Source organism: Bufo gargarizans, chromosome 1 (genome assembly GCF_014858855.1).
Source record: "Bufo gargarizans isolate SCDJY-AF-19 chromosome 1, ASM1485885v1, whole genome shotgun sequence".
NCBI classification, from domain to species: domain Eukaryota; kingdom Metazoa; phylum Chordata; class Amphibia; order Anura; family Bufonidae; genus Bufo; species Bufo gargarizans.
The window spans coordinates 464,448,302-464,475,943 of record NC_058080.1 but is presented as its reverse complement, the minus strand read 5'-3'; the positions used below and the strand labels follow the sequence as shown (position 1 = coordinate 464,475,943).

The following is a 27,642-nucleotide window of genomic DNA, read 5'->3' as shown; positions in this document are numbered from 1 at the left end:
ACTCCAGCCGCCCCCATTATAGTCAATTGGGCTGGAGGCACGCGTGCACTAGCGGCAGCACGGAGCAGACAGGCTGTTCACCTGCCGAAGTTCCTTGCCGCTAGTGTGAAACTACCCTATGGCCTGCATAACGGATCCGTTCCGTTTCCATTATGCAGGGGAGTCCTTTCCTGCATAACGGAAACAGGACTGATCCGTTATGCAGCCCATAGACTTCTATTATGACGGAATGAATAACGGCATTCTGTTATGCATTCCATAATAGAATTGCGTTATGGTCCGTTGTAACGGAATCCATAACGCAATTCACCATTTACAGTAAACAAAGCGTGAACAAATTTCAAAATATGAAATTCCCTCATCCATAGTAATATCACTTTCTTATAACAGTGAAATATTACATGACACATCTGGACAAAGGCACAGACCCATCCCTCACCAGTACCTACTAGGCTGTCAGTGCTCATGTTCTTCAAGTGCGCCCATATCACGTGAGCCATTCCATTCAGCCAATTAAACACGAGAATGAGCGAGATGATCACGTGTGCGCCGCAGCAGCTCGGCGTACCGCCCCTCCCATGTAGCGATCTATGGGCAGCAGAAGCGGAAGTAGCCAGAGCTCCGCCAATCAGTGCTCCCCACCCGGGCGTTGTCATGCGTCTTTCACCAATCAGAGGAGTTTGAGGGCGGAGACAAGCAGCCGGTGAGCTGTGACCTGGAGCTGACAGGTTAGTTCCCGTCAGTATGAATGACATTGTGATGATGATGATGATGTGTGCTGGCGGCAGTAAGGTAGAGGGAGTGCAGGTATGTCCCTGCTGGGGATAGTGACCAGGGATAGGGGTATGGTGGCTGCTGTCCACAAAGCCTCCCCTGCCTGCTATTAACCCCCTGTGATGCTGTATCAGTAGAATTCAGCAGAGTATTCCATACCTGGGTACCCAGGGCCATTTCCGTTCCTTGGATGCCGGGAATGGCGATTCCTAAAAATACACCCCAAATCCGCAGCAGTAAAGTGGATATGATCAGCAGCTTGTGGATGAGGTTCACCAATTACTGGTACATAGTGTTGAGCGAACTCCTATTTTCAAGTTTGGCATAAAAGGTTTGGTTCCAGGTTATCTAAGAATTCCGTTACGGATTCTGCTATCACATGCTTCCCGCAGTGCCAACCAGCTACAAGACTCCACTGCCTCACGGTTGGCTGGCTGAGTACTGATGCACCACACAGAACCCATCACCAAGGCCTGCCCCTCACGCTTCCCGCAGTGCCAACCAGCTACGAGACTCCACTGCCTCACGTTTGGTTGGATGGCTGAGTACTGATGCGCTATACAGAACCCATCACCAAGGCCCGCTCCTCACGCTTCCAGCAGTGCCAACCGGCTACGAGATTCCACTGCCAGTATAAAATACCCCTATACAGAGCCCCTATATAAAATACCCCTTCTTTGTGGCCTCAGTAGAAGCCCCCATAGTGTTCCTCTCCCCCCTTACCCCATATAAAATACCCCTTCTTTGTGTCCTCAGTAGATGCTCCCATAGTGCCCCCAATAATGTGCAGTAAGAATTTCCCTCATAGATGTCCCCATAGTGCCTACAATAATGTGCCAGTAAGAAATGCCCCCAATCATGTGCCAGTAACAAGTGCCCCATAGATGCCCCCAATCATGTGCTAGTAACAAGTACCCCATAGATGCCCCCCATCATGTGCCAGTAACAAGTGCATCCATAGATGCCCCCCAATCATGTGCCAGTAACAAGTGCCTCCATAGATGCCCCCCAATCATGTGCCAGTAACAAGTGCCCCCATAGATGCCCCCAATGTTGTGCCAGTAACAGGTGCCCCCCAATCATGTGCCAGTAACAGGTGCCCCCATAGATGCCCCCCAATCATGTGCCAGTAACAGGTGCCCCCATAGATGCCCCCCAATCATGTGCCAGTAACAGGTGCCCCCATAGATGCCCCCCAATCATGTGCCAATAACAATTGCCCCCATAGATGCCCCCCAATCATGTGCCAGTAACCGGTTCCCCCATAGATGCCCCCAATCATGTGCCAGTAGTAGTGCGAGCGAACTTCTGACAACATTGGTGGTGTTGGAAGATATCGAGCCTGCATATGATTGCTGGGGGAATGGGGAGCAAGATTTTGACAACTTTTGGGGGTGGGAGGATGTTGAGCCTGTATGTCATTACTGGGGGAAAATGAGGGGACAATGTGGAACAAGCTTCTGACAACCTTAGGGGGTGTGGAGGATAGTGAAGCCTACATGTGATTGCTGGGGGGGAATGGGGAGAAAGCTTCTGACAACCTTAGGGGGTGTGGAGGATAGTGAGCCTACATGTGATTGCTGGGGGGGAATGGGGAGAAAGCTTCTGAGAACTTTAGGAGGTGTGGAGGATAGTCAGCCTATATGTGATTGCTGGGGGGGAATGGGGAGAAAGCTTCTGAGAACTTTAGGGGGTGTGGAGGATAGTCAGCCTATATGTGACTGCCAGAGGGACCTAAGGGCTCTTTCACACAAGCGGTTGCCGTGCGTGGAATCCGCTGCGTGTAAGAGAGCCAAACCCCGCTCCAGACAGCAGAGACACGGAGCAGTAACATGATTGATAATGCCCCGTGCCTCTCTGTGATCTTTTTACTACTAAAATCACGGTGACAACTTTATCTCACTGTGATTTTGTAGTAAAAATATTACAGAGAGGCACGAAGCATTATCAGTCATGTTACTGCTCCGTGTCTCTGCTGTCCTGAGCCGGGCTTGGCTGTCTTTCACGCAGCGGATTCCACGCACGGCAACTGCTCGTGTGAAAGAGCCCTAAAAGTCTCCTCATATGAACTAAAGCTGGATTGTCTTTGTAAAGAAAGTCAGGAACAAGGGTCGCATTGAGTGGTGAGTTAAACTGATTATTTTATTGTCACATACAGTTTGTGTTCTGTGACTTTTCTGTATTGCCCTGCATGCTGAGCGCTTCAACTTTGATTTTTTTTCTTAAATTGCCGACCCCCGACTTAGCAGGTAGTGCACACAAGGAAATCACAAATATCCAGAAAGAGAGAGGTATCCTCCAGCGCTGTAGAAAATTCTAACTTTTACTGTCACACCTTTAAAAACATCAGAGGTTCATGCATTTCCAATAACATCCGTGGTATGGTTAAGAACATGGATTTCCTCGCGAGTGTGTTTTCAAAGCTGTGACAATAAAAGCGCTAAAAGAAAGCTGTCTTTCTGGATATTTATAAAATACAATGTAATACTTCTGTATTCTGTTAAAGGGGTATTTCCATCTCTCTAGGATATGCCCCCATTGTCTGATAGGTGGGACCCGCACCTATCAGACAATCCTAGTGATCTGCCCCCAATGTCTGAGATGACACAATCCATTTAAATTATCAAAACAGACAGAGTAGATATATAAACAATCTAAATTATCACAACAGTCAAATAATAAACAGGACTTGGAGTGAACTGAACATATAGCATCTTTGAAATGTTAAATGTGCAGTTTTTTTTTTCTCACCACCCGCAAAGTCCATTAACTCTTCTTGACCCGATGAGCCTTTATCGTTATCACATATTAAGGCCTCTTGCTCACGGACCCTCCGAGATATACGGTCCGTGAGCAGGCCATATGTCTCGGAGCGGCATTGATCGTGCGCACGGGAGAGCACAGCATCATAGATTACAATGATGCTGTGCACATCGGGTGGCCCGCTGGGCTATTGTCCTGCATAGTCCTGCGGGTGGCCCGACGTCCACAGCATTATTGCAATCTATGATGCTGTGTGCTCCCGTACGCACGATCAATGCCGCTCTGAGACATATGGCCTGCTCACGGACCGTATATCTCGGAGGGCATAGGGTCGTGTGCAAGGGCCCTAAAGCTGAAGCTGATCCAGTTCTCTTTCCTTTTCGCGTCTTTCCGACAGGTGAGGGATATGCTCCACTCCTTGATGGAAATCCTGTAGTGTGCTTTTTCTTCTTATACCTATCTGAAGGATATTCCTGGATAGAAACTCAGGAAAAGAGGAAGGAAAACACGAATACCATAGGTAGATCCATGTGTTTTACAGGAAAATGCTGCTTTCATTTTCTACTTACAAGATAAAACATTAAAATAGGTCTTTATTTAAAACATAGCAAGATTGCCGTCTGACCGGTTTCGCCTCACGGCTTCTTCAAGGGCCATAGGTGCACTGGTGAAACCAGTTGGGCGTGCATCTCTGCAATAACGATAAAGGCTTATCGGGTCAATAGGAGTTAATAGACATTGAGGGTGTTGAGATAAAAACGCACATTTATCGCATCAAAGATGCTATATGTTTAATTCACTCCAAGTCCTGTTTATTATTTGAATGCTTCTGTATTGCAGTGCTATCCTATTAGACCCTGCCTGTCTTCAGTAGACCCCCAGCGGCCATGGCAGTTGTTTGGCACCCTTGAGTTGTATAGTGTTTCTAATCAGGTGACAGAGCGGGTTCCCTTAGATGCTGTGGCCACCATTGGCATCTAAGAGGTTAAAACGTCAAGATCGGAGTTATTTCCAATTATGGCCAATGGAGGCAAGTGGCAGTTATGTAATACCGTCACCCCCTGCCATGCATACTTACCAGTTGGTAAATTTGGGGCAGGTAAAGCCCAATCTATGTAACCACACGCTATGTCAGATATTTTACTATGGCTATGTATATATTACGTCAATTTATATTTTGCAGGATGTGTGAGGTTGAGCTGAGCACACGTGTGTATGTGAAGATGATTTTACATGCTGCACGCTATCCGCACAGCACAGTGAGCGGGGCTCTTCTGGGATGCAGAACACCTGGCTGCCTTACATTATGTGACTGCGTCCCTATCACTCACCAGCTGCCACTTGCACTCAGTCTAGAGGTGGCGCTAACACAGGTACTAGTTTTTTTAATTAATCAAGCTCTTGGCTTTCTGACATTGCTGGCCTCATGTATACATCTCTATTATGGATCCATGTTCTATGGGTTCGTAATATTCAGCCCATATACTGCAGTGCGGCCGTGATGTAACAATATTATATAGAGTGTAAGAAGGTACAAGGAATCATCCTGGATGATAGGTGCTTGTCACCGAGGTTCCTGGCCTCAGTGGAGTAAGAGTTGTTTTTTATGTGTCAGCAGCAGTGGCTGTTTTACACCTTGATACTTAGTATGGCTGTAATAGCTGATCCGGGATGGCTCTTACTGGGAGTAGTCAAAGTGCTGGGTGGGTGACTACTCCCCATGTTCCAGTCTGGGTTTTGCTAGACATAAAAACCAGTCAGCACTGCCAGGTGGAGAGGATTACCTCTGGAGCTCAGGAGGTCTGTGAGCCGAGGGCTGTGTTGGGATCTACGGCTTGCGTCGGGCTGGAGGGCTCAGACCCCTGTGAGGGCGAAAAAGCCACCTAACGCCTGCCTGTGGACTTGACAAAGCAGAACTTCCAACAGGGTGTGAAGTAACACCCAGGGGAAAAGGTGACTGTTTTGCATGTGTGTGAACGATCACCAAGCAACTTGCATTTTTGTTTTGCTTTCACGTGTGAATAAGCACAGATTTTTTTTGAACCAAGAACTTGTACTTTGCCTCTGTGCTGCACCCGCTAATCCTAACTACCAGAGCGAATCCCCACATTTGGTGGAGGATGCGGGCAAGCGCAGTGAGGCTGGCGTGAACGCCAATATATTTTGTTGGTTTGCATTTTTGGGCACGGTTGTATGTCGTACATCAAACCAGCGGTATTACAGCCCGTACCCCACGACAAAATGGAGGCTGTTGTGAGGGCCCTCGTGGAAGCTAATCTACAGCAGTGAGAGACCAACCTGTACCAACAAGAGGCTAATAAGCAACAGCAAGAGACCAACCAGTTGCTGCTACAACACGTGATAAACCTTTCATATGTGTGAACGATCTCCAAGCAACTTGCGATTTTGTTTTGCTTTTACATGTGTATAAACACTGATGTTTTGAACCAAGAACTTGTACTTTGCCTCTGTGCTGCACCCGCTAATCCTAACTACCAGAGCGAATCCCCACAAGAGGCACACAGATTATTTTCTCACAGAAAATCTAAATTTACTTGCCTGTCTTTAGACATGGTCTGTGCAGGGAACGTAAAGTGGCCCTGGAAAAGGTGTAAAAGTGACCCTTTGTTGTAGGAGGGGGTACAAATTGACAGAAGGAGGGAAACACAAGGAGGCAGGGATAACACAAGTGGGCAGGGCCAACAGATGTAGGCAGGGGCAGGGCCAACAGATGTAGGCAGGGGCAGCAATACTACAAAATACTGCCCCAGCAGAACCTAATACCACAGTGTAGCACTAAATACTGCCCCAGCAGAACCAAATACCACAGTGTAGCACTAAATACTGCCCCAGCAGAACCAAATACCACAGTGTAGCACTAAATACTGCCCCAGCAGAACCAAATACCACAGTGTAGCACTAAATACTTCCCCAGCAGAACCCAATACCACTGTGTATTACTAAATACTTCCCCAGCAGAACCCAATACCACTGTGTATTACTAAATACTTCCCCAGCAGAACCAAATACCACAGTGTAGAACTAAATACTGCCCCAGCAGAACCAAATACCACAGTGAAGCACTAAATACTGCCCCAGCAGAACCAAATACCACAGTGAAGCACTAAATACTGCCCCAGCAGAACCAAATACCACAGTGTAGCACTAAATACTGCCCCAGCAGAACCAAATACCACAGTGTAGCACTAAATACTGCCCCAGCAGAACCAAATACCACAGTGTAGCACTAAATACTTCCCCAGCAGAACCAAATACCACAGTGTAGCACTAAATACTTCCCCAGCAGAACCCAATACCACTGTGTATTACTAAATACTTCCCCAGCAGAACCAAATACCACAGTGTAGAACTAAATATTGCCCCAGCAGAACCAAATACCACAGTGTAGAACTAAATACTGCCCCAGCAGAACCAAATACCACAGTGAAGCACTAAATACTGCCCCAGCAGAACCAAATACCACAGTGAAGCACTAAATACTGCCCCAGCAGAACCAAATACCACAGTGAAGCACTAAATACTGCCCCATCAGAGCCAAATACCACAGTGCAGGACAGAATACTGCCCCCCTTGCCGCAGTATTCTGTGCTGTAACTGTATCACCATCTACCAGGCCTTTTCTAGCGCAGAGCAATAGGACCAGAGCAGCATTAAAACGCCAACAGTGGGGATCGGTGGGGGGAGTAGAAGCTTGCTTTTTTTTTTTTTTTAACAAGTTCTGGCCTGTTTCTATAAACATCCATATAAAGTTGCAAAACCTGCAGAGAATAATGCAGTGTATTATTGAGAATTCAATACAATACACTGCATTGGACAATACAAGCACAACCATAAAAACGCCTCTCGTGAAGACCAGTCTCACTCACTTCCATAGATTTTTCTTATGCACAGTTATTGCTATTACTATTTGTCTACTTTAGCTCTGAATGTCACCCTCACCTTTCTGTCTCGCTCTGGCTGCCTACAGATAGACTCCTGGAGTGCTCTTCAAGGACTGGTTATTGCAGGGTTTTACCAAGCAAACTCTGGTCTTAGAGATTCAAGGTGAACAGCGCTATTTAACTAAACACATTCTCATCACATCTCTCTGCTGATTGCATCTGTCATTCTGTATTAAAGTCACTTCAGCAAGTGGCATTTATCATGTAGAGAAAGTTAATACAAGCCACTTACTAATGTATTTTTATTATCCATATTGCTTCCTTTGCTGGCTGGATTCATTTTTCCATCGCATTATATACTGCTCGTTTCCATGGTTACGTCTACCCTGCAATCCATCAGTGGTGTCCGTGTTTGCACACTATAGGAAACAATGCCAGCCTCTCTGGTGGCCAAGACCGTGTGACTGCACATAGGCTGGTGCCTATAGTGTGCAAGCACGTCCACCACTGCTGGATTGCAAGGTGGTTATAAACATTAATTTTTCCATCACATTATACACTGCCGTTTCCATGGTTATGACCACCTTGCAATCAATCACTGGTGGTGGTGCTTGCACACTATAGGAAAAAGCACTGGCCTCTGTGATGGCTGCGACAGTGGGAGCGCACATAAGCTGGTGCTTTTTCCTATAGTGTGCCAGCACGACCCCGCGGTCGGTTTGCAGAGTGGTTCTAACCATGGAAACGAGTAGTGAATAATGTGATGGACAGATGAATCCAGCCAGCAAAGGAAGCAATATGGACTGACAGCTAGTGTTGCTTGGGGCAACCATTATCCATTTAGTGTATTAGGGCATATGGACACTCTTACAGGCAATTGGCCATAGACAGTATAGGGAGAAATCCCAGTGGACCGACCAGGTTATAATTTCATTTGGCAGTAGCTGTGCCTGAGATTGCAGCCCAGTCCCATTACCTTGGATGGTAGTAACACCAGACTCCGCCATCACCAAAGTACAAACAATGCAGAGGATGGAGCACTGTGGCCCCTTCTACAGAGAAAGACCCCCAGCTGTCTGATATTTTATGGCCTGTCCTAAGAATTGGCCTTTAATTTTGCTGTCTCAGAGGACCCCTTTAATCATCGTATATTGAACGGTTCTGTATCTTTTCTTTGCGTTTCCATTCCTCAACGTTTTTAAAATATCCACTGTCCTTGTCAGTGAATGGAAATATTCCTATTTCCAGATGCTGCAAATGAATCCTGACCTAGCCTGAAGATGGCCATAAACAATAGATAGCTATTAGCCAAATGCTCATTTCACTGACGGCTACACCATCCAAACCCCCGTACACATGCATGCTTGGCTTGGTTAATAGGGAAAGGGGAGTAAGCTGCTGCCAGACTCCTCTAACTCCCTCGAGAACAGAAGGAATGAATTTGTTGAAATCCAGTCCTTCCTACTACTGATATCTGCTGCCATCAGAGATTCGGAACACCACAATACATATTTGATGGTCAATCAGTCCCACCAAAATAGTCTGGTTGAGATGACGTTCTTCTAATTTGCCTCCGCTCTTTTACTCAAAGGCATTTTGTTCGACTCTTACCCTGCTTTCACACCTGAGCGTTTCTCAAACGCGCGTTTTTGTTGCGCGTTTTTTGTAATAGTAAACGCTCGTTTGACGCACGTTTGTGTGATTGACTGCAGTGTCCTATGGCCACAAACGCGAGTCAAAACGCCCCAAAGAAGCTCAAGTACTTGATTATGCGTCGGGCGTTTTACAGCGCGATCGTACGCACTGTAAAACGCCCAGGTGAGAACCATTCCCATAGGGAAGCATTGGTTTTCATGTGTTGAGCGTTTTACAGCACGTTTGAACGAGCTGTAAAACGCTCAGGTGTGAACTTAGGGTTAGGGTACAGCTACATGATGAAGACAATTCACATAATCCAGGGATGCTCAACCTGCTGCCCTCTAGCTGTTGTAAAACTACAACTCCCACCATGCCCTGCTGTAGGCTGTCTGGGCATGCTGGGAGTTATAGTTTTGAAACAGCTGGAGGGCCGCAGGTTGGGCATCCCTGATATAATGTATTTTTAATAGTGTTGCAATGCGGCATGTTGCAACTGTGACGCAACAATTGCAAAAAAATCCATCCAAGTCGTGTCGCAGTATGTCGCATTCCGACACCATTAAAATACGCTATATGAAGTGTCGCCATGTAGCGGTACCCTTTCATGTTACAGATGTCGCTGTGTAACCATACCCTTATAGTGAAGGCCTTGAGTCCAGAACAAGAGAGAAATTTCTTGTGCTAGTATTTGAAATGGGAATATTCAGGATCCCTGTTCCACTGATCTATAAAATGCTACAAAAAAAAAGATCCACACCCCAAAAAAAAAACACAATATGCCCACACCATGTGAATACACTCTCACATATTTATTCCAACGTGTTTTCTCTTTTCAGTATCAACTCTGCCACTCTTCGATCAGCCTCACTAATAGCCGAATACCAGGATGATGCAGTGCTAATCTTGGTAAGATAGTAAGTTTATAGAAACAAAAATAGCTAATTTTTAATGAACAGATCTCTTAGTGTATTTTTTTTTTATACCTAGATGGATAATGAACATCTGTCGCCCAGTCCTGGAGTCCCCCCTCTCACAGTTCTACATCAGAACAGCAACAAACAGTGGGTTCCCAAAGATAAAACTTTGTAAGTCACTTTACACTGCACGAAACCACACAAACCATTATTATCTCCACAATAGTATGAAGTAAAAAATTTAAAAAACTTGAAGCATTGGGTATTTTGCTTATTATGATGGCAACTCTTCTTAAAGGAGTTGTCCAGTTTAAAAAATCAAATTTTAACACCCTATTAAGTACCTTGAACAAAAGATTACCTTTTATTACTTATCTCTTCGGATCCGGCCTGTTTCTGGCATTAGTGCCTGGGAAAAAAAAGCTTAAATCCTGGCACTAATGCCGGAAAACGGCCAGATCCCATTATAGTCAATGGGGCCTGGTGGTGTTCCTGCCCTTTCCAGCTATGCTGGATATCGGAAGGCTGTTCCTCTTGCTGGTGAGCAAGTAGTCTAACATGTAGGATTTGTCCCAAGTAGCCAGTCCCTTAGCAACATCCACAATACATGTATGGTGTATGTTGGGACTGGAGACAACTGGGGAAGACAAAAATGGGTAATTCTAAATAGTACTCTAAATGCATCAGAACATACCCACCATGTCTAGTTGGGGTACCTACTCTGTATTCCATTGTTTCCCACAGGGTAATGTGGGGTCATTGGGAAGAGACTCAGCGTATCACAAGGAACCTTCTTCAAGCTAAAGCTTACCAGCGACTTATTGACTTTGACACTCATCTTGATGATATCAGAGCGGACTGGACCAATGAAGCATTGAATAGGGAAATAACCCGTCTAGCTGCTGTAGCGAATGGAAGCTCATGAACTCTGGAAGTAATTGTGATACTTGATTTTTTTTCACACACACGTAAATAAGTTGTATCTGTTTATCAAGTTACATTATTATATTGAACACATTTCAGTTTCCAAAGCATTGACATGTTTATTTAATTGGCTTTCAAGAATTTATTTGCACCTTAAAGGAAACCTGTCACCAGGATTTTGCGCATAGAGCTGGGGACATGGGCTGCTAGATGGCCGCTAGCACATCTGCAGTACCCAGGTCCCATAGCTCTCTGCGCTTTTATTGTGTTAAAAAAAACTTTTGATTGATATGCAAATTACCTGATTGAGTCCTGTAGCCGGAGATGAGTCAAGCGGAAAGGAGCCCAGCACCGCCCCGCGTCCTCAGAATCTCCTTGCTGGCTGACGTCACAGAGCTGGAGCGCCGAAATCTCGCGATGCGCGAGCTAGCACATGCTCAGTGTCGGCATCATGTTCATTCCCTGTACTGGCATCAGCACAGGGAACGAACTACGCATGCGCTAGCTCGCGCATTGCGAGATTTCGGCGCTCCAGCTGTGACGTCAGCCAGCAAGGAGGAGATTCGGAGGACGCGGGGCGGTGCTGGGCTCCTTTCCGCTTGACTCATCTCCGGCTACAGGACTCATATCAGGTCATTTGCATATCAATCAAAAGTTTTTTTTTAACACAATAAAAGCGCAGAGAGCTATGGGACCTGGGTACTGCAGATGTGCTAGCGGCCATCTAGCAGCCCATGTCCCCAGCTCTATGCGCAAAATCATGGGGACAGGTTTCCTTTAAAGGGGTTTTCTGGGACTTTAATATTGATGGCCTATCCTCAGGGTAGGTCATCAAAATCAGATCCCCGCTGATCAGCTCGTTGTGCGAGAGCAGACTTCCCTTCATTGTTTACAGTGTTGTAATTACAACACTATTCAAATGTATAGGAAGGAGCTGTCCCATAGAAGTGAATGGGACAGCTTGAGATAGATGACCTATCCTGAGGAAAGGCCATCAATATTAAAATCCCAGAAAACACCCTTTAAATCTGAAAATCAAACTGTTATTTCTTTACCCAAAAAATTAAAGTCTACAGAAAAAGTGCTTAGTAGACGAGTCTCTTGGTGTCTCCACGAGGTCTTTTAATCTTGCTGTAATTCTTAATAATGATATCGCATAGTGTGGCCTGAGGAGAAAAATAATCATCTCAGTAACAAACGCACCACTCGGAGTAATCTGCTTAGTTACAGTGGTCACATTCAATGAAAGCTGATCTGTCATCATACCATAGTATGGAGAGAAGTGTGCGGTACAGTTAGACCAGTTGACACAAAAAAAATTGCATTGTTTGGCTAATGGTGTTTAATAAAGAATATGTTGTACCATAGTTGTGCGTGCCCTAAATTCAGGAGGGGAGTCCCTACCCTCTCATCGGTGACTGACCTACTTTGTGTATATATGTTTGGGATCAGTCACTGATGAGAAGTGTGTGGGGGGGACTGCGGCCCTTGTGAGCAAAGCAAACATAACTATGAGTACACTGTATTCCGTATTAGGTGCTATTTTGGGGGGCTACTAGTAGGGGATCTGTCCCCATATTATGCTGCCCTGAACCACTTCCGGACTTCCACCGTACATGTAAGGTAGAAGTCCAGTAGCCGCCGTGTGTCTGCCATTTTAAACCTGGTGCTAATGTCTGATTGGCCATGATGCTGATCACAGACATTTAACTCCTCAGATGCCATGATCAATTGTGACTATAGCATCTGAGAGGCTTTTCCCTGGGAGCACTGTGGCACAAACGGCTCCCCCGAGCGGAGATTGGGGTAGCCTCGAGCCTGTTAGAGGCTCACAGGCTTACCACAACAAGTTCCCTTGTAGCGTTTTTCCAATATTAAAAATAAAAAAATAAAGATCATAGATATCACCCCATCCCAAAACACCCATACCATTAAAATATAAATGTATGTAACCCATATAGTGAAAACAGCATACCAAAAAAAAAAAAAAAAAGTCCATACAGCTTCATAGATGTAGCTATTAAAAAAAGTAAATGGGAGTCACGATATGACGAGGAGAAGAAAAAAATATGACATATCCTACAATAACCATGCCCTCATATGTCTGTGTGAATGAAAAAATAAAAATGTTATGGCTCAGGAAAAGCAGGAAGTAAAGAACAAAAAACAAAATCGCAAGTTTGAGGGACAGTATAGTATGATGAGAGATCCCCTTTAAGTTGTATGCACATAAACTAGTTTATTCTTCTACCATAAATCAAGTTGGGTCATGAAATCGGGAGCCCACTCTATACACTGAAATCCGCTAAGCAATATAGTTATAGAATCTGCTATGTATATATAGAGCAAAATGTACTATTATGCGTGTCAATATTTACAGGTATTAAAAAGGTGCGCCTTTTGACTTGTTATATTTTTCTGTTGTTTTATTGCTCCTCTCAAGGCTGCATATTATATGACAGGTTCCCATTATACTTCGATAATAGTGAGGAACTACTAAAAATATCTATGATCTAATCACACATGCCCATATCCATCTACACCTAGACATATTACAGTGCCTAATTAGAACGGTTTCAAGCTTTACTATGTAAAAACATTGGTGGTCATTTATCAAACTGGTGTAAATTAGAACTGTCCTAGTTGCTCATAGCAACCAATCAGATTCCACTTTGAAATCTGAAAGAAGGAATCTGATTGGTTGATATGGGCAACTAAGCCAGTTCTACTATACACCAGTTTGATAAATAACCCCCCCCCCCCCCTAAATCAGAGGTAGGATTTTTAACCTCTTAACAGTAACTTTAAAATTGGGAAAACCCTCCCAAAAATGTCACTTTATTGTAGATGTTTAATGTCTGTCTGCAGTAAATCTTGTTGGCGCACAACTCAGGGGACACTATTGCATTTTTAACCCCTTAGTGACATCATTAATTTTGGCCTTAAGAAGCAATAATATTTCCCCCCTTTGTGTTCAAGCAGTCATAAGTTTTTAATTTTTTCTTCTAGATTTTTATTTTATTTTGCTGGAATTAGTTGTAGGATTTTTAGGAACCATTTTTGGGAATATATAGTGTATTAAATAACTTATAATTTTTTATAAAACAGCAATTTTTACATTATTTAGTGGAATTTTTTTTACGGCGTTCACTGTGTGGTAAAAATAAAAATTTTATTATGTTGGTCACTACAATGATGATAATACCACATTTCTATATATTTTTTGCTATTTTTCCTTTCCTCCAGCGGCCTGTCAGCTCTGCAGCTGCTCAGTCATTCTCCTCCAGATTGAAGGGGGGGGGCAGCTGCTTTATCTGCTCATATCTCTGGCTTGGTACTTTGTATTGTTTGAAAGCTGACATTCCAAGCTTTCATAAAATACCAGAATGACAGCAATATGTTCAGTACAGGGGAAGATATCACTGATAGAAATCGGGATGCTGTGAATGCAGCTGAAAGTGAAAGTTAAAGTAGGTTTTACCCATGATTATTCCCCATTCGATTTCTAACAGTGATTTCTCCTCTGTTCCTTGGACTAGTGTTGTCATGTCTTGTATGAAAGCCTAGAATGTCAGCTTTCAAACAAGACCAGTTGTGTGTTTGTAGCTGCTACCATCAGGGGCGTAACTACAGTTCTATGGGCCCCAGGGCAAACTTTGAATTAGGGCCCCCTTTGCTACCAGACCCCTCCCCCCCCCCCCCCAGCCTCTGTCCCTACCCATACCCTCCCCCCCCCCTATAATAATACTCTAGTCACTAGAGTATTTTTTATTTATTTTTGAATGTATGGCCCACACTGGCTTCATATGAGGGATGGGGGGGGAGATGAATGATGATCAGTGGTGCCGTGCGGCAGTGTATCTGAATTCAGAAAGGGGGGGCCGCGCCATATGAGGACAGCCAGGGGCAGCAAATAATGAGGGGGCAAAATGAAAAAAAAAAATACTCAGTGGGCAAAAATTTCAAATATATAGAGGGAATGGGGGCAAAATGAAATATAGTGAGACTCTTACTATATTTAATGTTGCCCCCGCCCACTCCCTCTATACATTTTGATTTTTGCCCACAGAGTATTTCATTTTCATTTGCCCCCTCATTACTTGCTGCCCTATTATGGCCGGTCCGGGCCCTTCTGAATTCAGACACACTGCCTCACGGCACCCTACTCTACTCTTGTTTGTTCCGCTGCCGCACTCCTCACTTGAGGGCTGGGGCGGCCGGCAGACTAGTCATTCCTGTCTGTGTGATCCCGCGAGACCCGCCGCGGAGGTCACGGGTCTCGCGCTGACAAGTAAGCGCAGCGCAGCGACTCAAAATATAAAGAGGGCCCGCCGCACGTAATACAAAACCACTTGCGGGGCCCGCTTTACTCCATCTCTCCTGGGGGGCCCTATGGGCCCCCCTGACTTAGGGGCCCGGTCGCAATTGCGACCGCTGCGACCCCTATAGCTACGCCACTGGCTACCATTGAGGAGATAGCAGCATCTAAAGCCGCCCTTCCCCCTCCACTTTCTGCCCGAGCCCAGCTCAGGCAGAACAGGTAAGTACATTTCCCACTGCCCCAGCTGGACTCCGGTAAAACAGTTAGGTGGTTAATGTAAAATGTGTAAAGAAAATTATACACATTCACTACAGTTATAAATGAATGCATAAGTATTAATCCTTGTGAAATCATCCCTCTCTAAAAAATACTCTCCAAAGATCTACCTTTGCTATAGCCTTACTTACTCGATTCATTATCCCCAGCCTCTGTCCTCAACCATGTTTATACGATTATTTGAAACCAACTAGGATTTTTTCCTTTAACTTTCAAAGGTCTTGTAGATACAAGTAGCAGTATCAGTTTGATAATTTGCCATTTCCTTCACTTTGAAATATAATCCATAGATCTGCTGCGGGGATGGTGGATTAGATTAGAACATTAGTTGTTTTTATCAGCTGTCCCTCGAATGTGCTCCAAATGAGGGGCTCTCTCTCATGTCATGTTGCCTACACATTGCCTCTTACTGACAGACAAAAACCCGCCCCTACAAGACTCACGTAGAAGTTCCTTATTTCCAAAGCGGTGATCCGGAGCTCAGAGTATTGGGATTCATCCAGTTGCTGAACAAGAGCACGATAATCACCCTGAGAAAGGACAGGTTCTTCAGTGGTCATTTGGACAGAGACAACTGTTCTGGTGGAAGCTCATCCCTCACTGGAATTATTTTGCAATCTGGAACAAGCTATTAGGCATAGTCTTACCACATGGGGACTTTTTGCTGCTTTGGCCACTGCATCTCCTCGATCAGACAGATATCTGAAGAAGGCAATAATGATATAATTAGAAGTCTCTTCTGCTAGTTCCACCCAGCTCCACTAGCACATTAGAGCCCTAAACTAAAAAGAAATTCGGACCGGACCACTCTCCGGTATTGTTCCAAACTTTAAATTGCTCCAAAATGTGGTGCAAATTGCCACATTTTCGGTGCATTTTCACAGTTTTAGTTGGCAAAAAATCCACTGCACCTAGTTTATCAAGAAGGAGTTTAAAAGAAAAGGGGTGGGGCTTGGCACAAAAGGGGACATGGCCAAAGATGCAATATTTTACATCCAAATAGCACCACAATTCTGTTGGAAAGTAAGCCAACCAATAGGTGGTATAAATTAGACAAAATGTCTCACCCTGTACCAGGCTGGATGGTAAATGTGGGGCAGGGAAACACACTTTTCTCTGACTGTATACCCACTATTAGTTGGACTCTCTGTGTATGCGTATTACTACTGTGTGGGAGGCATCGAAATATTAAACTTACAAATTATGTCTATCAGCAGATCAGCCAGGTTTTCTTATTATGTGAAGCAATGCTCCCTCTGCCCCGCAGCTCTCGTACATGGCTGTGCGTGACATGGAGGAGCTTTACAACATACCTGAAGATCAGTGAAGTGCAGCTGCGCCTGCGCTGTTCTTCAGCTACTATACGAACAGGTGCAGGCGCAGTGTGCCATTGTCTGGTGCGAGCTTCTAGTCTGACAGAATTCATTGCTTCAGCAAGATGCAGGATGAGGCTCCACAAGCACTGAATTTTGGCAGATTAGAAGCACACCCCTGCCAGTAGCACACTGTGCTTGTGCTGAGCTTACAGGAGCTGGAGAACAGTACAGATGCACTGGACTTCACCAATCTCCAGGCATGGAGCAGCTTGTTGTAAAGCTCCTACATGTTGTGCGCAGCCATAGACAAGAGCGGCTGCTCGGTGGAGCAGAGCAGAAGGGGCATGGTTCATATACAGTAATAACAAAACTTGGCTAGTTTACTATTTCCCTGACTCCCACACAGTTGTAATAAGTATATACAGTGGCCAACACCTTTAAGAAAAATATTTTTACAAGCCCAAGTCCCCCCCCCCCCCCCCATCTCCGCAAAGCTCTGTCCCCTTTCCGCCATGGCCCATCCCTTCTAAAAGAGCAAATTTGCACCACTTATATTTTTGCTGCAGACATGTTAGTAAATCTGGGGCAATGTTATATATTGCACTGCTTTTATACATTATCGGACATCTCCATGTTGCCTTCCTTAGTTGCCCATAGCAACCAATCAGATTACACCTTTTATTTTGGACAGCTCCTTTGGAAAATGAAAGGTGGAAACTGATTGGTTGCTATAGGCAACTAAGCCAGTTCTACTTTACACCAGTTTGATAAATGACCCCAGTAGTGTTAAATGGTGGCCACTGAAATGAATATCCATCCATGTCACACAGACTACTGGAGTCTGCTTGCTCATAGATGGGGGCCTGGGCAGAGAACCTCTCTGACATCCATGTGTACAGGTAGGGCATATATACAGTGTTGTCTACTAATTTAGCATTTTTGAAATGTCACTTACTTCGATATCTGAGTATGAGATGCATCGATCTTGGTCCTTACAGTAGTCATTAGTTCAAATACTTTTTCCTAGGCACAGAAAGAGACTAGCATAGTACCAGTCAATATAAACCGCAGAGTTACATCATGTACAGGGTCCCATGACTCACCTGAACCGCTACTCCAAAGTTATTCCCGTCCTCAATCTGCGGAATCTGAAGCTGCAGCCAAAGCGTAACCTGAGAAGGACACAATATACAGAGTATAGGAGAAGTGCTTATCCCATTGCTTTCCATTTTTCATTTTTAGCTACCACATTCTCACATCGACCAAATCACAGCTCCCTGGCTCCAGCCTATACCCTCAATGCTAGAGACTTCCAGCCTTGCCACCATTTCTTACCATATTCAGATTTTCCTTTAATTGCTGGATTTCAGTCTTGATCTTTCTTTGCAAACTTGTGATTTTCTCATTACAAGAAATTGGACCACAGGGAGGGCCTAAAGAGAGAAGTGTAACAAGGGGTATGTCCACTACTGCTGAACAGTTGTACTGCCTAAACTTAGGCTGCTTCCAAACAGTCAGTGTTGGATCAGTGATTTCCACCAGTGATTGTGAGCCAAAACCAGGTGTGGGGACAAAACACAGACCAAGAGCATATCCTTCCATTATAGCTTATCTCTGTGTAGAACCACTTCTGTTTTTGGCTCTTAATCACCGATGGAAATCACTGATTGTGTGAAAGAGGCTTAGACCAGGCAGTTACAAGATGCACCAAACCTATCACAGTGGCACATCGCTGTGTGATAGATCTGCTGAGCGCACCCAAGAACATTATCGTACAGCGCATGCGCAAGATCTAGAGATGAGCGAATTTCAGGTCATTAAATTCGTTCACGCTTGGTTTGGTTTTAAAAGCAGAATTGTGTTATGGATTCCGTTACCATGGACCATAACGCAATTCTATGACGGAATGCATACGGAATGCGTTTAGAGGTATTCCGTTATTCATTCCGTCTTAATAGAAGTCTATGGCCTGCATAACGGATCCGTTTAAAAATTCGCTCATCTTTAGCAAGATCTCAAGAAGGAATTGTGCATGAAGGAAACAAAAAAGCCCATCAGTCAAATGTGAAGGGGGTGTGGAAAGCCGCAACCCCCTTGACTTCAAGATCCTCATTTGCACCGCCTGCTGCAAAATAAAAGTTGTTTTACAGCAATCATGCTCATTGGACAGCAATCACATCAATAGAAACTAGATAGCATCAGCTGTAAAGTATTGCGGGCAGTATAGAGGGCATTCTGGTGCAAACAGGTTCCCTTTAGGGCTTATTCACATGACCGTATGTGTTTTGTGGTCCGTTTTTCACTGACCCGTTGATCAGTTTTTTGTAACTGTAGTGTTTCCATTCCGTATTTCCACAAAAAAAAAAAAAAAAATCTGTTTTGTTTCCATATGCGATCCGTCTTTTATGGATCGCAAACAGAAATTTTTTAATCATTACTGTAATGTTTGTAAACAGTAAACACATGGCCAAAGTTGGCATGGATCCACAAGCCCAGGATGTGTTCCGTATGCATTCCCTATTTTTTGCGGACCCATTGACTTAAATGGAGCCATGGAACGTGTTTTGCGGACAATAGGACAAGACTCAAAATGTTGCAGAAAGGAAATGTAATGCACACGGAGTACCTTCATTTTTTTTGCGGACCCATTGAAATGAATGGTTCCGCTATACACTCTTACATGCTGCAGGTTTCCATGATAAAGTGCCAAGCTAGGTGTCTATGAAGTTGTGCTCAGTCCTACACTAAATCCTTACCTTTTTCCTCCTCATCATCATCTTTCTTTTTGTCATCTTTTTCTTTCTTCTATAACAAAAAAAAAAAAAAAGTAAATATCATATCAAAGCTGAATGGAACAAGTATGTAAAAGGACTCAAATGTTTAGCTATAAAATCCATGCAGATACACACTCACTGTATCCTTACCCATGAATTTCTGTGTCCCTTTCGATGCTCCTATGAACGGGTTGTCCAGCACTTCAGACCCAGTGACCACCCACAAACTACAGTACCCAGGCACACCCTGCTTTCATCTGTGCTCTTGACCCAGAAAAAAAATCAAAATCTATACCCAGAGCAGAGTGCAATTTGAAAAAATAAAATAAAGCCACCATTGATCCCTAAAGCCAACAGAAACAGATGGAGTTTATGTAGAGTTTTCAATATTGCATTACAGGCTTTATTAGATTTGTTTACTTAAAAAACAGCATTAAAAATGCCAGTGAAGATAACGCCAAAAATGTATGAAGTCGCTGTGTGTGTGTATTGTCATAATTATTGTCCCGAAATGAATTAAACATGAATTGCTATGTTTAATAGTATGGCATCTACCATCTTGTGATATGTCCAACATTTTGTGTGAGTTTATGGAAAGGCCACACGTTCCTAAAGTGTATTCTCATATTTTTCTCTATAATTGTGCCAGTTTGAGAGAGTACTCCTTGTCTTTTAAAAGATTTATATTTAAAGATAAAGCATGAGGAAGTTAGTATGTTCTCTAAACATCTGGTACAAATCACACCTACAGCTTGCTGTCTGTTAATGAAGCAGGGAGTGAGTAAATAGAGGAATGAGATAGGAAACGAATCTGTGAAAATATATATACATATACGTGTAATGAATCTTAATTCTTTAAGTATAAGATAATCAATAGGATAGATGGTATCGTTATGTACGGGTATGTGGTTAAATGTTATAAAATATATAATACATCTATTAACTTATATAATTCTCATTAAGAATGCTTCCAACCCTAATATATAGGAAGAATCTTTAAGTATTAGACTGTTTTAATGAATCTCTGTCCAAAGAAAGCTATGTTATTCTGTGATGGGTAATACAATGACGTCATAGTCCTTATCGTGTGTACACCTAACTGACAGTGATTGGAAAGTTCCAAAACTAAGAAGGTGTGTCTTACTCATAAGTTTTTGGTAATAAGCCAGATACACGGATGAGGAAGTGTCCCAAAGGAACCAAGCAACCAGGAGATCAGAAAACCAAAGAGCTAGACACCTACAGAGGTTAGAAGACAGGCTTAGACACACAAGGACAAGTTGAGCTCTCTAGAGGGGTGTATTAAGATGAAAGCCATGGTGAGATATGCGATGATTGACCACCCAGCTTTCCTAGGAGCAGAATTGAGATTCCTACTAGGACTTGGTAAGAGACACAAAGAATGATATTTTATTTAATGTGGGTGAAATTACACCATCTAGATTGGCGAATAAATAAATACATTAATTAATTATCTTCATATTGAGATGCAGTCTTAGACCTGCAGAAGAATCAAGACTCATAATCTATCAAAGCATTAAATGATTGCTTATATATATTAATAGTAATATTCTTCGCCAAGCTAAGTGATAGATTCCCACAGGAAAGACTTGTTCCAAGTTCTTCCAATTTAAAGGGAATCTGTCACCTATTTTGAGCATATAAAACTGCTAACATAGCAATGTTCAATAAAGTATTCCAGCATGTGTCTTCTTTCTTTTATTCAACTTTTCATTTAGATCAAAAAGCGATTTTTCTGATATGCTAATTAGGCCTCAACGTGCCCAGAGGGGCGATATTACTCTCCTCTAGTGCCCAGTAACGTCCTCCTGTAGTGCCCAGCCCGCCTTTTTTCCAAGCCCAGCACGCCTCCTAAGAAATAAATTTGCTCCCACATCCTTGCCGAACAACGCAGCCCCCTCACCTACATCATGTAATTTATTCACCCCACCATCCTTGCATCCTCCTTTCTTGGCCTCGGAAATCTTGCGCAGCTGCAGTATCGCTGACTGCCTGCGCCTGTACGATACTCCGGCTCCTGAGGCAACAGCGCTCTGAATACGTCACTGGGCTCGGCGCATGCCCAGTGACACTATTGAGGCTGTTGCCCTCAGGAGCCGGAGTATCGTACAGGCGCAGGCAGTCAGCGATACTGCGGCTGCGCGAGATTTCTGGGGAAAGAAAGGAGGACGCAAGGATGGTGGGGTGAATAAATTACATGACGTAGTGGAGGGGGCGGCGCCGTTCGGCAAGGATGTGGGAGTACATTTATTTCTTAGGAGGTGTGCTGGGCTTGGAAGAAAGGCGAGCTGGGCACTGCAGGGGGGCGTTACTGGGCACCTTGAAGCGTAATTAGCATATCATAGAAATCGCTTTTTGATCTAAATGAAAAGTTGAATAAAAGAAAGAAGACACATGCTGGAATGAAGGTACTTTCGAGGTTCCCTAGGCCAGTAACAACTACACAAATAATAATCTTACCTCTTTCTCCTTTGCTTTTTCTTTCTCAGGGTCTGGGATAGGTATATCCAGCTCAGCTTTTAATGTTTTCAAATCAGTAACATTTAGTTCTGGAGACTGAAAAAATAAAGAATTGTAAAGCTAAATTAGGGGGAGATTTATCAAACTAGTGTAAAGGAAAACTGGCTTAGTTGCCCATAGCAACCAATCAGATTACACCTTTCATTTTCCAAAGGATCTCTGAAGCATGAAAGGTTGAATCTGATTGGTTGCTGTGGGCAACTAAGCCAGTTTTTCTTTACACCAGTTTTGATAAATCTCCCCCTAAAACTTTCAACTAAAAGGCCAGAAAAACGCATAATATAACATATTTGTAGCAGCTTTTCTTACGCTGCATGGTCATGGCAACCAGCATTGAAAGTGATGTTATCTAAAAGGAGTTTTCCTGTTCTTACAGCATTTCTCACCTATCCACTGAATAGGTCATACATGTATAATCTCTGGGGGTCCATATGTACACTACTGCTCCATTTACGTAGTGGCTCAGGGACCCCTGTTCCCATGATTGGTTGGGAGCCCAGCAATTGGACCCCATGCTGCCATACATGTATCACCTATCCTATGGATAAGGGATAAATGTTGTAAAAGGCGTTATCCCAATGATTAAAATTCCAATTTCCTTCTTAACCATTTTGGTATAATGGTAGCTTTTACCTTCCAAGGACTGCTCCCCCCCCCCTCCCCTCACGCCGAAACAGCAAGTTATTTTTAACCTCTTAAAGGGGTTGTCTAGTATCTTTATATTTATGGCCTATCCTCAGGGCAAGACACTATTTTCTGGTGCACATGAGGATAAGTGTGTCGGACCACTGGCCCCACCCATTCGTCTCCCTCGCCATGCCACCTTTCGTGAAGTGGTGGGAGTGGCGCAGAAATGCCACTTGTGAAAAAATTTGCCACAAGTGGCGTTTAGTAAGTCACAGACATGTGGTGAGAGATCTCCCCCTTTGTGTCCTTAAAAGATATTGTCTTGGATTTTGACATTGATGGCCGATCAAAAGCAAATCAGGGTAGAGGTGTCACTTCCCACCCCTACCCGGCAGCTCCATTCACTGTGTTGCAGTGATCTTAATGACATTGGAGGAAGTGTATTAATGAGGTAAGGTGGATGGATTAATAACATAGCAACTCACACTGAGAAGTTTGTCTAACTCATCAATCTTCTTAGGAAATCCCACTGAGATCAGCTCATCGGCCTATGACATGGATAAAGAACACAATGTGAAGGAGAACGAGGGTTATTGATATAGCTATTAATACAGCAAAAACATGTTCAAACCATTGCGGTAACTCAGTATGGACAACTTACTTCCTTGGAAAGTTGGTTTTGGAATCCATTTACCTGAGTAAAGACAAATTAATAGATGGTTTAACATTTTGATATCAAAGATAGGCAAATGTATTAACAGCCATACTGTAAGTGACCGGTTTGCGACTTTTCTAGTCATAACTGACATTTTTACACTGCCCTAATTGTCAGGGCCATGACGAAGTCGAGGCCATTGGTCCCAGCACATATATATCATTATTTACGACAGAAGTTGGGGTAAATACTGGCTGAAATCTATGGCAGCTCTGAGATTTCAGTCTGGCACATGGATTGCTGGAGAAGGCATTTCATTTATGACGAGGCCTAAAGTATAAATTCGACTGTTTTTGCGACAAATTAAGATGTAAAAAAGGCGCACCTAAATAAATAGATTGGGGGAAAAAACACGCAAAAGTTAGAAAACTGCTGAATTAATCTAAAACTTCAAAATAGTCGAATGAAGCACAAAAGCTTCCAATACAGGGTTAGTTTCAGTAGTAAATGCGACTAAAAATATTAGACTGTCTAAAACAACATATTTTTACACCTAAAAACAGGCACAAACACCAAATTAACTGTGTAAATTCCTTATGAATCGAACAGAAAAATCTCCTTTATGCCTCAGTATGAAATTGGGGGCATATGGGGGTACCGTAAAGACCCCATCCATGGAATGGTACAAAAGAGAACTATAGTATAGTCAAGCATGCTGAAAGCTAAAAATCCAAAATTGTAAGAATTAGGACCCCTGCACACGAACGTGTGCTTCCCGTTGCCGTATTGCGGACCGCATTTGCGGATCCGCAATACACAGGTGCCGTTCCGTGGGCATTCACTTGAATAGGTCCGCAAATCCGGAGATGCGGAATGGTACGGAACGGAACCCTATGAAAGCACTACGGAGTGCTTCCGTGGGGTTTCGTCCCGTACTTCCGCTCCACAAAAAGATAGAACATGTCCTATCTTTTTGCGGAACGGCCGGATCGCGGACCCATTCAAGTGAATGGGTCAGCGATCCGCTGTGGCTGTCCAACGGACTGTGTTCGTGCATTGCAGCCCTAAGGCCCCTTGCAGACGAGCGATACAGATTAGGTCCGGATGCGTTCAGTTAAAAATGCACAATTTCGCAAGAAAGTTCATTCAGATTTGCCTGTGATTGCGTTCAGTTGTTTAGTTTTTATTGCGTGGGTGAAATGCGTTTTGATGCGGTTTTCACACGCGTGATAAAAAACTGAAGGTTTACAAACAACATCTCAACCATCCGTGAAAAAAATAAATAAAGCAGAATATAGAACATGCTGCAATTTTCCCGCAACGCACAAGTGATAAGTGAAAAACAACGTTCATGTACACTGCCCCATTGAAATGAATGTTTCTGGATTCAGTGCAGGCGCAATGCGTTCGCATCACACATTGCAGTCACTCGTGTGAAAGGGGCCTTAGAACGCTTTTACACGACTGTGTCCCCCGTGGCCGTATTGCGGCCCACATACGGCGGGTCCGCAATACACGGGGCATCGGACGGGTGTATTCCGCATCACGGATGCGGACCCATTCACTAGAATGGGTCCACAAATCCGGAGATGCGATGCAGAAAGGAACAGAAGCACTACAGAGTGCTTCTGTGGGGTTCCGTTACTTGTTCTATCTTTTTGCGGAACGGTGGGATCGCGGAACCCATTCAAGTGAATGGGGTCACGATCTGCATGCGGCTGTCCCATGGTCGGTTCCCGTGCATTGCGGACAAACAAACCCAGAATCATGAATTTTCAGCAATCTCTAAATACAACAGGTGGTGACTGCACATGGATTTTTTTCACATCCAGATTTATGTTCATGTACTGTCGATACCATCTCTTTTGTGAATCTGCTTTGTAGTGTGGGCCAGCTGGACTGAGCCCATCTGGTAAGCGTTTTTAATAGGGTGCTGCCTGTATAACACATTTTGAGCAATCTCCAAATATGATTTGAAAGTTGATTGTGAAGCTACTGCTGCATTCACAGGCAGTGATGGCCAGCGAACACATGCGGGCTGCCATCTTGACTCACAAGTCCGGCGATACACAGGTAAGCTCTTACCTGTGCAGCGACCCGGTCTGAAACAAATGCGGTCACCGGGAGCAGGCAGTTCCAAGAACAGCCGCCGGGGGCCTTCATCGGGCTGTTCTCGGAACTGCCTGCTCCCGGTGACCGCATTTGTTTCAGACCGACTCCCGTCACAGGCAAGGACTTACCTGTGCTTCGCCGGATTTGTGAGTCAAGATGGCAGCCCGCATGTGTTTGCTGGCCATCACTGTTCACAAGGCTGCAACCCAGCAAGTTAGGAAAGAAGTAGTGCTTTCTTTTGGACTTGCCGCTACAGGTTGGTTTCGTACATAATCCTATTTTCCACTGGCCCCATACCAGAAATCTGATGTGGCATTTAATCTTTAGTCTGTATGTCATTTAATCTAGAAGTTTCTTGCCTTCAGACTCTTCCTTTGCTTTCATTTTAGATCAGATTTCCTCCAGCTTCTGGATAGAAACCTTTTGAGGTGTTGTTACTTGAAGCTGAGAGAATACAAGTGTCATGTAACCACGGGTCTTGTCCCGATTCCAGTAATCCTCTATATTTCTCCGCTCAAGGATATGTAAATGCTCACGGATGTCACACTGCTATACGAGGCCATAAGACAGGCAGATACAGATGACTCTGCAGATTTACTGTCACTCTGACACTTGCTTCTAAACTGTACAAACATACGCCCGTGTATCTCACCTTTTCAATGGCTGCCGATGAAACCTTTATGTTTGCCATTCCTGATCAATGTCACAAAAACAGATACAGACTCTGTATAACTGCTTGTGTGAGGAGTCTTCAACAGAAAGTGAAAGTGAGGAAGAAAAAGGGACTTTTCTGAAGCTGGGAGGAGTGAACATAAAGAGGCTGTGCTAATTGGAAATGTGCAGGGATGGAGGGGTTAAACGTACGCCTCAGCACCTAGACATAGCCCACTCTTTATAGCATAGTCTACACAGAGACAAAAAAAGTCAGAGTATGCTGAATGCTGTCATGTAATGCCCCATGCAGACACGTACAGAGAACACGTACAGCTATGAGGCTTAATAGTTTTTTTTGCAAAACCAGATATTGCATGAGTGAATGGCCATTTAGCCCCTTAGGTGCCGTGGGCAATAGCGCTTGTGGCACGTAAGCAGTTACAGAGAGAGCGGACTCCCTCTGTCACCACACAAATGAGATCATCTGTGCATGCAGGCCGGGGTCTAGTGAAGGCTAAGGCTACTTTCACACTCGCGTTTGGTGCGGATCTGTCATGGATCTGCACGAACGCATCCATTCAGATAATACAACCGCATTCATCCATTCAGAACGGATCCGTTTGTATTATCTTTAACATAGCCAAAACAAATCCGTCTTAAACACCACTGAAAGTCAATGGGGGACGGATCCGTTTTCTATTGTGTCAGTGAAAACAGATCCGTCCCCATTTGCCTCTGCATCGTCAGGCGGAGAGCAAAACGCTGCAAGCAGCGTTTTTGTGTCCGCCTCCAAAGCAGAATGGAGATGGAACGGAGGCAAACTGATGCATTCTGAGCGGATCCCTATCTATTCATATTGCATTACAAAAGGTATTCCCATCATAGACAATGCCTGATGGGACCGCACCTATATCGAGAACGGAGCGGGGAGCGCTGTGGCTGGAGGACCCCAGATTTCCCGGGGTCCATCCACCACCAAGCGCTAATCCCCTCCTCTCCCATAGAAGAGAATGGGAGCGTACCGCGCATGCACGGCCCATACTCCTATTCATTCCCATAGAACAGAGCTCGGCCACGCTACACAGGCTACACTAGAGGTGACAAGGGAGGGGGAGTGTGGGGGGGGGGGTGTAAAATGAGAGTGACAAGGGGGGGGGTGTAAAATGAGAGTGACAAGGGGGGGGTGTAAAATGAGAGTGACAAGGGGGGGGTGTAAAATGAGAGTGACAAGGGGGGGGTGTAAAATGAGAGTGACAAGGGGGGGTGTAAAATGAGAGTGACAAGGGGGGGGTGTAAAATGAGAGTGACAAGGGAGGGGGTAGAATGAGAGTGACAAGGAAGGGGGGTAGAATGAGAGTGACAAGGGAGGGGGGGTAGAATGAGAGTGACAAGGGAGGGGGGGGGTAGAATGAGAGTGACAAGGGAGGGGGGGTAGAATGAGAGTGACAAGG

The 27,642-nt window shown here is 44.3% G+C and overlaps 2 protein-coding genes across 5 annotated transcripts; one reads left to right on the top strand and one right to left on the bottom strand.

Annotated features, from left to right (window-relative positions):
- Nucleotides 1-574: 574 nt before the first annotated feature.
- EMC9 (ER membrane protein complex subunit 9) lies at nucleotides 575-11,022 on the top strand. 3 transcript variants are annotated; one of them, XM_044287382.1, is made up of 6 exons: nucleotides 575-728; nucleotides 4,721-4,910; nucleotides 7,526-7,602; nucleotides 9,914-9,983; nucleotides 10,065-10,162; nucleotides 10,736-11,022. In XM_044287382.1, exons 2-6 carry the CDS (start codon nucleotides 4,722-4,724, stop codon nucleotides 10,914-10,916), a joined length of 615 nt encoding a protein of 204 aa, XP_044143317.1. In that variant the 5' UTR covers nucleotides 575-728; nucleotide 4,721; the 3' UTR covers nucleotides 10,917-11,022. The 3 variants fall into 3 exon arrangements, with proteins under 3 accessions (XP_044143317.1, XP_044143325.1, XP_044143332.1); XM_044287390.1 differs by lacking the exon at nucleotides 575-728 and adding an exon at nucleotides 749-807; XM_044287397.1 differs by lacking the exon at nucleotides 575-728 and adding an exon at nucleotides 2,786-2,897.
- A 661-nt stretch (nucleotides 11,023-11,683) lies between these two features.
- PSME1 (proteasome activator subunit 1) lies at nucleotides 11,684-26,316 on the bottom strand. Of its 2 annotated transcripts, XM_044273081.1 has the most exons (11): nucleotides 26,190-26,316; nucleotides 23,432-23,464; nucleotides 23,256-23,318; nucleotides 22,084-22,179; nucleotides 19,585-19,633; nucleotides 18,164-18,261; nucleotides 17,932-18,000; nucleotides 17,784-17,851; nucleotides 16,160-16,214; nucleotides 15,956-16,042; nucleotides 11,684-12,081 (listed from the first exon to the last, which is right to left on the bottom strand). In XM_044273081.1, exons 1-11 carry the CDS (start codon nucleotides 26,226-26,228, stop codon nucleotides 12,001-12,003), a joined length of 738 nt encoding a protein of 245 aa, XP_044129016.1. In that variant the 5' UTR covers nucleotides 26,229-26,316; the 3' UTR covers nucleotides 11,684-12,000. The 2 variants fall into 2 exon arrangements, with proteins under 2 accessions (XP_044129016.1, XP_044129025.1); XM_044273090.1 differs by lacking the exon at nucleotides 23,256-23,318 and having other exon boundaries at nucleotides 26,190-26,302.
- Nucleotides 26,317-27,642: the final 1,326 nt, after the last annotated feature.